The sequence below is a fragment of the Gossypium hirsutum genome, chromosome A03 (assembly GCF_007990345.1).
Source record: "Gossypium hirsutum isolate 1008001.06 chromosome A03, Gossypium_hirsutum_v2.1, whole genome shotgun sequence".
In the NCBI taxonomy this organism is placed as follows: Eukaryota; Viridiplantae; Streptophyta; class Magnoliopsida; order Malvales; family Malvaceae; genus Gossypium; species Gossypium hirsutum.
This window is the reverse complement of record NC_053426.1, coordinates 922,282-932,764: the sequence shown is the minus strand read 5'-3', so window position 1 is coordinate 932,764 and position 10,483 is coordinate 922,282. Positions and strand designations below refer to the sequence as shown.

The 10,483-nt window shown below is 37.4% G+C and overlaps 1 protein-coding gene across 1 annotated transcript; it reads right to left on the bottom strand.

Moving 5' to 3' along the window:
- Nucleotides 1-300: 300 nt before the first annotated feature.
- Nucleotides 301-10,120, bottom strand: LOC107933728 (regulator of nonsense transcripts 1 homolog). Its single transcript, XM_016866006.2, has 29 exons — nt 9,411-10,120; nt 7,976-8,227; nt 7,733-7,903; nt 7,573-7,623; nt 7,356-7,448; nt 7,118-7,213; nt 6,887-6,937; nt 6,691-6,809; nt 6,028-6,136; nt 5,800-5,922; nt 5,650-5,721; nt 5,471-5,542; nt 5,319-5,385; nt 4,954-5,096; nt 4,804-4,875; nt 4,582-4,710; nt 4,326-4,481; nt 4,048-4,161; nt 3,849-3,947; nt 3,674-3,751; nt 3,261-3,395; nt 3,056-3,130; nt 2,792-2,909; nt 2,244-2,605; nt 2,094-2,150; nt 1,940-2,011; nt 1,443-1,574; nt 1,243-1,362; nt 301-1,030 (listed from the first exon to the last, which is right to left on the bottom strand). The coding sequence occupies exons 1-29, from the start codon at nt 9,927-9,929 to the stop codon at nt 899-901; spliced, it is 3,789 nt and encodes a 1,262-aa protein (XP_016721495.2). The 5' UTR covers nt 9,930-10,120; the 3' UTR covers nt 301-898.
- Nucleotides 10,121-10,483: the final 363 nt, after the last annotated feature.

The following is a 10,483-nucleotide window of genomic DNA, read 5'->3' as shown; positions in this document are numbered from 1 at the left end:
TCTTGAGGAGTACTAATAAAGAAGGGGAAAGAAACATTGGTACTTGCAGAGAGTCAGCAATCTCAAGAACACCTGTGTCTGAGTTTTAAAAGAAAGATTGAACACCAGGCTCATTATGAGCCATTATGACATCTCTACAGTCAAAACAAACCCAATTTCTGAACCGCAGCTCTTAACCTAACGGCACCAACTGTTCACCCCAACACCCATTTCGTGGGTTCGAATCACAAAAAAAACCCTGTTTGTGGTTTGTATAGTGTGAACTCATTGTATATATACGGAAAAAAAAACAATTTCTCATAACAAAGCCATCAACAACATTTTATATGCAAAGTAAAGTGTCAACAAACACCAAGAACACTTTCCAACATATTGGCCTCGTCTACTAGCGGTAGTTAAAGAGTATAATTACATTTCAGGTTGCGCTGAAAGGGTCAGCCGATATTCCCCAGCAGCACGCTATACAAAATGTTTCTTCACCTGTAACTGCCTCTCTGTATCTATAATGGGTTTTTTATCCCATAAGTTAAACCAACGGCCTGCCATCTTTAATATCGAACCCTTTTGACAAAACCTACCATGTAATGCTCTTTTGAATCAATAACATTTCTTCAAAACAGGTATTTGGGGGTTATCCTTTTCTTTTCACAGCCCTGGATGCACTCCCCAGTATTTGCACATAGTCCCCATAACCATCTTACTCTTACTTCTATTTATACTTATTCCCACCATAAGGAATTGTATCTTACAGGTTATGGACAGAAATTTAACTGACCTCAAAACAGGCAAACGGTTAAGCATCTTCGGAGTTGTATGTTTTGGGCAAACAAGGACAGCACAAACCAAGTTGCTGATTGCAAAAGACTATAACCCATCAAAGCAATATGCATCTTTATTCTTAACCGTTATAGTGAAATTTCTGGTTTTGGGAGCCCTGGTCCTGCTGAGGCTGCTGTTGAGGAGCAGGCAAGTTCAGTGGCTGTGTGTTGTAGTGGGAAAAGGGCTGGGAGTAGAGAGAATTCATCAAGCCCTGGACACAGATAGCCATATACTCTCCGTTTAATACAGGAACGAAGATAAAAAACTCACATATGTAACATAATGATCTCACAATATTACTGTTCTCTAACTGGACAAGCATTAAAAGGCAACTTCCTAATTAGGACACAGATTTTAAATATTGCCTACTTGAACATTTAGTTGACAATTATTCTCTATCAATAAACGAAGATATGAACCAACCTGGGACTGAAGCTGGTTTGGATTAGACACGCCAAAGTGGCTTTGAGATGCATCATCATGAGAAGGGTCATTAAAGCCAGCCTGAGTAAACAGGCCTTGTGATCCATGATTCATGTAGTCCTGTAAAATTATGAATTTTGTCAGGAAGGAAAAATGGGAAAAAAATATAAATTAATCACACCACAGCATGTTGGGCAAACCTGAGACATGAAATCATTTCCAGAACCAAAACGAGAATATCCAGCTTGAGAATTCTGGTTTAGGAAGTTCCCTGGAAACCCGCTCTGTGCTCCTTGTGTAAGGTAATCAACAGCATATCCACTCTGAGAAGCCTACAAACAAACACATAAGCAACCAAAATTTTAGAACAAGAAATTGAAACATAGAGAGAAGCTTTCTTGTTCTATTTATAGAACAAAGAGAAGAAAGAAATTTATGCAAAACAGATTATTCTGAACATATTCAATACCCCTACAATGCCCTCAGGAAACATCCAGTTTAATTGCCATGATACTGCTTTTTTAAAATGTTTCTATCCCCTTGTTTATTTTAAGACCATAACACTGAGGATCGGCAAGTTAGCAATGACCCACTGATGCAATCTCTTATAAAGTTCAAAGTTGATACCAAGCAAACCCCGCTAACTGATTTATGTCATACTGAACTATTAATAAAAATACTAGTTAAGAGCCTATACCTGTGTAGAAAAATCAGCAATGTTATAAGGGACATGTGAGCCTTGGCTTTTGAAGTCTTCACCCAAGAAGTCCTGTGTGATTCTAAGTTGTTATCAAGAACATAAATTGCAATTATTGAAGAAAAAACAGAAGATTCCAGAAAAGAATAAGTACCTGGGACATTCCTCCCATTGAAAATCCATCACGGAAAGCTTGACTCGGCCCTTGGACCTATTATAGATGATAAACACACTTAGTTCCACAATGTCAAAGAGAAGGTACAAGAACTAAAACAAAAATAGAAGGGAACAATCAAGTACGAACATTGTTAACAAATCCAGGTTGAGATAATGGACCACCCACGGATGGCTGGCTATTTGGATTCTCCAGAGGGAAGTTGAAAGAAGATCCAATAGTTCCAATGTTTTGCTGTGTGCCTTGCTGCTGTGGAAGATGACTACCGATAGGAGCACCACCATTACCACGCCCAGCCCCAAAGCCTCGAGTTCCAGGTTGAGGTACCTGAGGAACAGCTCCCACTGGTCCATGTACAGCTCCACGAGCAGGAATAGCGTAAGGCTGAGGACCAGGAAAAGGTGGAAGTGGAACCCGAGGCATTGGGAACCCAGAAGGGTGCACTCCAGGCTTGTGAGTACCATTAGGTGGACCAGGAGGCATATAAGCACCTGTAATTGATAACATAAGAAGGTCCACAGATATTTATATCCGTTAACAATAATACAAGTTCCCAAGGCATATTCTACAGCTATTGTGCAAGTCAGTAAAAGACGCATCACTTGCAGGTGTCCAAACTCCACAGTGGTAAAATGAAATACATGTAGCATGCACACTCAATATACTCAAAAGCTTACCCCGAGCACGACTGCCTCTTCTATCAGCATTTGGACTCGGTGAGGCAGCAGACCCAAAATTATCACTAGGCACAATCCCAGGTCCACCTCCAAAGAAAAGTCTCCGGTCATTGTAAATCTACAAGAAACACAAACATCATTTAAATTCACATTATCCTTGACAACCTCTGATAACTAAAGGTAAATGAGAACGGCAATTAACAAAAGCAAAAGCTAGAAACTTGAACAGATAATAGGCACCATCCTTTCATTCCATGCACAAACCTTTTTGGGCTTTTGGAATTGAACCATACTCTGCTTCAAGTTATTGAGGGGTCCTTCAACCAGGCACTCATGTTCCTGCAAATTTTAACAGAAAGGGATCAGAGACAAAGATAGTAAAATTCTCAGGGCACAATTAACAACAGGCAACCTTAACATTCACATACATACTGTGCTAGCGTTGTTACAAAGACAAATAGAAAGATACCTTGTAATGTGTCAATAAACCGTTCCACAAAGCTTGTTTGCTAAGAACTTTAGGATTTCCAAGAATTACTATACCATATCGAGCACGTGTTAGGGCAACATTAAGCCTGCGAGGATCATTTAGAAATCCGATACCCTAAAAGATTGGACAAAACAGTTAAGCAACAATAGTTTTTCTCATATTAAAGCATAAATAGACAATCAGATAAGGTTATAGTATTAGTATCAAACATTGAATGAACACCATAACCAGAGGCTGATCTGAAATTATAAAGCAGGTGAAACAGTTTTAGGCTTTTAGCAGAACTTATGGATGCTCAAAATTGAGAATTACTTTGACATAAAAGACAGATAAATTCAGTCAGAAAGCAAAGCTGCAAATGTTATATCTATATCTCATATATGTTGACTAACCTGATGCTCATTACTTCTCACACAAGACAAGATGATGTAATCTTTTTCCCGTCCTTGGAAAGAATCGACACTTGCAACCTTATATAAACCCCCAAAATTTCAAAAAAAAAAGTTAATTACAGTACGAAAAACATCATAACAGCATTTATTCTTTAAATTCAAAGCTACAAATAACCTCGATTTCCTTGTAAAGCTGCTGTCTCAAAGCACCATTTCTTGACATATAATTCACAATATACGCCCTTTGTCCCTCATAAGGTGTTATGACCCCAATCTATAATATTTTAAAATAGTTGTTAACGAAAGTTATAATGCTGACCGATATAGATGTGTAAAAAAACTTTATTAAAAAGGAAAGAAGTCCACAAAATCACCTGACTAGGAACAACCCCACTCCTCAAGAATGTGGTAACAATCTTTTCAACATTTGCAGCCTCAGTTCTATTTAGATATGATGTTCCACTAGCACTAATCTCCTCTTGCCCCATCTAAAACAAAATTATGTAATTACAAAACAAACCATGGGATATATAAAGAACTCAACTGTAGGCAAATTAAATCAAATGTGATGCCCTTTCCATCCTCATCCCTCCAAACCAACACACAGCTATGGATAAAAAAGAATATGAATACCTAAACACAGTTCCAATACCTGTACATAAAAAAACATGGGACGATTGGGCACAGGCCAAGGGAAATCAATGCCCGAAGATTGCCTTTCATTGATTGTCACTCCATTTTGTAAGGTGCCCTCATAGAAGCTGTTAGAAGGAAACTCTGACAAACATGGGTGCATACGATATTGAACCTAAAAATAGAACAGAAACATTTACTATAAGACAGACATGTTTTCTATCAGCAATTACATACAAATGAAGGGCAAAACCAACAAAAATATAGGGCATCACCTGCAATCTAATTGGCTTAACACCAAGTAAAATTAGACGTTCAAACAAAGACTGTGCTAATCCAGCACGGGCAGCTTTCTTGCACATAATAACAGGACCAAGTTGGCAATGATCACCAACAAGAACAACCTAAAATAAAAATACAAATGTTAGAAAACCAAACAAGAAAATTTCAAGGGAAACAAGAGAAATCATATCTTGATAAGTTAGACAATCTGTTACCTGCTTCGCACCAAGAACTAAAGGAATGAGACACTCAGGTTCCGTCGCCTGAGTAGATTCATCAATAAGTACCTAATGAAGAGAAAAAAGGATATAAGAGCTTTTATTTTTTTAGAGATCATCAAAAATTACATGTCTCATTTATTCAACCTGGCGGAACCTAAAATTAGCCAATCTAGGATCTCCAGCCCCAACACAAGTGCAACAAATGACATCAGCACTTTGAGATATTTCCCTCTCAGTTGCTCGCTTCAGTGCTTTATATTTTTTCTCATCACTGCTTGACAACTCACCTGTAAATAGTGCAATTAAACAAAATCCAGCATAAGTAAGATTTAATTTTCAAGCAAGACATGAACATTCATTGTCACTTTACAAGTTAATTGAAAACCTCCTTTTCATCACAGTCTAACCACGGCCATGTCCCAGTAACTCTAACTGGAACATTTTCATCAAAAAAATATCCATCTAAATAGATCATTTCTCATCATTAAGAACAGGAAAATTATCCCAACCTTGTTCATCTTTCAATTGTTGTAACTTGTGAAGTTCACTCTTCTCAGATGTGTCAAGATGTTGAACCTGCATGCAGTAATTGCCAACTTGAATAATGCTATGCACAACAAATAAGGAACAGCAGAGATAACAAAATTTAGACAACACAAACCTGATAATGCAGGGTCAAATGTTCAACAGGAGAACTTACAGCTTCTCTTGATTTTGCACAAAGTCTTACAACCTTTAGACAAAAGACATAATTAGGAACAAGTATCAATTTACATACGAATAAAGTAAGACAAAACATTGTCAATGCAATTAACTTGACCACCAGCAGAATTTCTCTACCTTTAACCCAGTGGCACTTATCTTTTCAGCTAGCTGATCAACAGCAACATTACTTGGAGCGCAGACCAGAACCTGATAAGAGACTGAAATATCAGAAACAGAGACAAAATAAAAGATGAACTATAAGAAGAATTGCATTGAAGCTCCTACCTGCCCCTGACCCTGTTTAGCCATGTGATATACAATGGCAGCAGAAGTAACAGTTTTTCCAGTTCCAGGGGGACCTTGAATCAAGCTTATAGGCTTCTGAAGAACACTCTTCACAGCAAAAACCTGTCCATCAAAGAAAGGTCAACACAACTTGACACAAATTCAAAGAAAAATGTTATATAGCACAAATCAACATATGAAGCCAAGAAAATGACAAAAGTGCCATACTTGGGATGCATTCAATTCAGGCAGACCAGGGGCACCAAAACGACGAGGCAGTGCATTGCGAACCATCTGCACCTCAACCTCGTGACCAAGCAGGTGATGGTAAATATATCTGCAAGAATAAACCAATTAATTTACATAGAAGGGACTAACAATTCAAGTTCAGAAGATGCATGACCTTTGGGATAAATAACAAGACAGAAGCTAAGACTAAAGTGGACAACTTTTCCTTGAATAACAAGAGAATAAAATCAAAGAGACCTCGTCGGCATCTGACTGAACAGAACAAATGTTTTATGACAAAACTTTATGTGATACAAAAAAGTATCTCAACCATGCCTAACCTATATCTAACAACCGTAACTGTCAAAAAAAAAAACCTATATCTAACCAAACTTAAAACATGCTTAAGAAACTATACCCAGAAAATATACTAAATATGAACCCTCAAAGTCGTAAATATAACAAGTCAACAAGTTAAACAGAACCATCTTTTTTTCTAAAGTACAAATCTTTTATTTCCTCTATTGATTTATTAAAAATGCTACTGCGGTACATGAAGCAAAAGAAATACAAACAGAAAACTGGAAAAATTATACATAAGCCGCTAGTTACCGTAACAATATATACAAGCAAATACAAAGAAAACAAAATCAGCAAGCCTACCCACTAACACTAGTTTCATCAACTGCAAATGTTTTCATTGCCCCTTGCATTCGGTCAAAACTTGTACTCTTCCACACAAAATCAACACTGAACCCATGGTTCACATCAACAGGAACTCCCTGCACCAAAATAATTACCGATGTTTAAATACCTCCCAAAAGACAAAATCAACCAACAAAATAGAGATCAAAACTACCTGACTAGCACGGAGCTCAAGCGCAACCTCTTCTTGTGCCGTTAGCTTGATCTGAAACAACAGAAAGATCATCTATACGTACATTTCTCATAAGTACACCAGATGCACAAATCTTATTCAGGAATACCACAAAATCATGTTTTATACAAATAACACATAGAATCAATGGCACATATATACAGGAATATATTAACACAAGAATTAAATGGGCAAGCTCAAGGGGACACATACCACATGCCCAACAGACTGCCATGCAGGATGAGCAGCATCTCCTGAATAACGCAGACGCAACTCATCACCAGGTACTAGACGCAGCTCATTGTCTTCCTACAAAACCAGAAAATCAGATTTAACATTTATCAAACTCTAAAACTAAAAGAGACCTCATAATTCAAAGGGAAAGGTGGTGATGATCAGCCAAGAACACCTTTGGGTAATAGAATTAATTCAGAGAAAACAATTAAAGCACCTTTGGAAAGACAAAATATGCAATACGCTTCTTGTTTAACCCAATATCCCATCGAACTGTAACATTATCCTTGCTTTGAGATTCTTTCATCATCTGCAGAAAACAAAATTTTCAATTAGACATGAGTACATTTTTAGAAGATAAAAAGGATATTGCACAGACAATTGAACTAAGGGCACTTAGATGGAGATAAGAAGTGTGAACACAATATACATACTTTGTCATAATCAGCTTCAAGCTTGATAAGTGGAGCAAAAACATTTTGATACTGCAAAGGCACCAACTTAATTAGTAAACTACATTATAACAAGAAACTTCTTGTCTTTCCACAATAGTAAAGCACAGAAAAAATGATGCAATCTTTGCAAATTGGGAACCTGATAAGCATCTTCATACTTCAAGGCCACAGGCTGTGGTTCATCATCAACACCAGGCTTCTCAAGATCTTCAAGGGAGGCATCAGGATTTGTCTTCCAAAGCTCTTCTACCTTGTTTATTTGTTGAGCACTTATTTGCCGCGCCCGTAGCTGTTCTTTTTCAGATGGGATCTGTATAACTGAAATGTATTAGAAAGCCCTTAAATGAATTGGTTATTTTCATGTGATTGGGGAAATACTAACCTTAACCAGCCACTGGAGAAAGCACCTATCATCAATAAGGGGGCACCACTGACTCAAGTCCCAATTCATGTCTTTCAAAGCATTTACATTCAAACAAGGTTCTCTACAAAGAAGAACAACAACACTCTCTGTCTTAGCAGATATAAAACCAAGAAGGAAGACATTTCTGCATCCACAGTTGTAGCATTCAAGAATTGTTTCTCCCAAAGGACTATCCTTATGGAGGCAAACTTCCTTGTGTTTAGCTCGTACCTATACAGCAACAAAAAACAAACTCATTAATCAACAGCACCTGGTGACTAGCCCCAACTGGAGAATCTACAACACTAGTTCATACTCAATTTATCAGTTAATAACATATATATTTACTAAAAGCAATTCGTATGCAAATATATGTACAACAAGCTATAGAATGTACACAACTAAAGGGAACTTTTACAAATTGAATAACACCATGGCTATATGAAATTGCTTGCCTTGGCAAGCTTGAGTAGCAAAGTACATTTTCGAAACTTAGTCAAGCAAGCAACAAAAATTTAGGTTTTGTGGGTTCACAAATGAAAGGTATACTAGAAGAGGAAAAAGAACAAACAAGGACGGCATACAGAAAAAACAGTCCAAGCTAAAGAAAGAAATGATTACAGCATGGACCTGCTTAACATTAGCAACAATGAATGGTGGTCCTCAGCATGTGTGAATGTATTTAAAAACTATTCCTAAAGCAAAGCATAATCGTAATCATGTTGCAATTCCAACAAGAAAAAGGTCTTGTCTCATGGTATAGAATAAAGGCCTGACTTCTGATTACCGTCTATTATCCTTTTCTGTCAACAACTATCAAATCAGGACCTAATCACAAACAAGCCATAATCAAACATAAAGACACGTCTGAATATTTTTAGAGAATGTCTAACTTCTTTTGGTCTTATAAGCAAACTCTTTATTCAAGCGGGAAAAAGAAAAATTCTAAATACTAGCATCTCATCTCAAGTGTGTAACCGCTTCCCAACAATCTCAAAGGGAAAGATGGAAATAAATTGTCTTCAATAAATCAAATGTAAGTTTCATTAATCTTAGAATAGTTATAAGAGGCACGCATGATGCCATAATTTCATGTATCCAAGTAACTGAAACATAACTTCTGACCAAGAATCTTGCATTTTGTGATTGAATCAAAATTTGTTGCAGAATTACCTAGTTTAAACTTTAAAGTGCATCTATTAACTTGATACCAGTAACAAGTACCAACAATCATCTCCTTTATCAATCTACGAACACATTTATAATAAACTCAACAAAATCCAAAGCAAACACCCTAAAAGAAAGGCACCATTCCCACTTAAGGGGAAAAAATATATGTTCATTAAAACTTAATCAGCACACTAGTTCTCAAACAATATATGTCAATGAATAAAAGGGGAAAAAAAGAACTCACAAGATGATTAACAATATGCGATCCCGACGTATTCCCTCTTGAATTACAAAACCATTTCCTACATGAAGGAACATTACAACGAACCACACAAGCCGGATTAGAAACCCCACAATATCGACAAGCGTGTTCCGCGAAATCCCCTTTCCCATACTCATAACCGCCATCCTCTTCCCCAACCGTCTCCTCAAAATTCAATCCACTAATCCCCGTCGCTAACGAATCAACCACGGCCACACTATTGCTAACACTATTGCTATTGCTGTTATTATTATTGCTCGTCGCGCCACGGCCAGCGCCTTTCGGAACGCTAGAAGGAGAAGAGGACGCGGGAGTGTCGGAATGGTGGTCGGAGGCTGAACGATCAGCGACAGTAGCGTCAGAAGGCGTCGGCCAAGAACGAATCGGATCACGGAAGTCGGCGTACTCGAAATCGGACTCGCCTTGGGTGTTGAATTCGAGGAAGGTATAAGCATCGGTGGCAGGGTCAGGTTGCGACGCCGTATCGAATTGAGAATCCATTGAATGGAAAGGTTTCAGTGCTCCGAATTCGTTAAGTTTGATAATTACTAATGGGATTTTTGGCTTTATTTCTTGAATTAGGGTTAGGGTTTGGTGGGGGAAAGAATGAATTGAAAAAAAAAATCGAACTGGGGGAGAAAGGGAAAGAAAAAGAAAAAGGTGAAATTTGCGTTAAATATGGAATGTGCTTTAGAGAGAGTTGTGTATAAGCGCGAATAAATAGCGCGTGGAGGAAAAACGCTGGTGTAGGGGAAACGTTATCCACGTACACATAACGCGCGGTTTTATTGTGTGGTGGAGGGAAAATTCAGCTGAAATCATTAAATTAATTAACCTTTATTATTTAATATAATTTAATTTATAATGGAGGAGCTCTAATATGTAAAACAGTTTCGTTAGTTTGCGTAACTGTGTTGTTGGTTCATCTAGTTGGGTTCATACAAAGTATTTATATTAATTTTTTAAATTTAAATCTAATATAACTTGAAGTATAGATTTATTTTTTACTTATACCCGACTCAATTTAAGAAAAATAAATTCAGTCTATTCATATT

Bases quoted from the DNA above. Each gene is read 5' to 3' on its own strand.
- LOC107933728 (XM_016866006.2), bottom strand. From the start codon at position 9,929: ATGGATTCTCAATTCGATACGGCGTCGCAACCTGACCCTGCCACCGAT. The intron at 5,722-5,799 runs GTAGGAGCTTCA...GTCTCTTATCAG, and splicing joins CTAAACAGGGTCAGGGGCAG to GTTCTGGTCTGCGCTCCAAG. The intron at 1,031-1,242 runs GTTGGTTCATAT...ATCTGTGTCCAG, and splicing joins CAAACCAGCTTCAGTCCCAG to GGCTTGATGAATTCTCTCTA.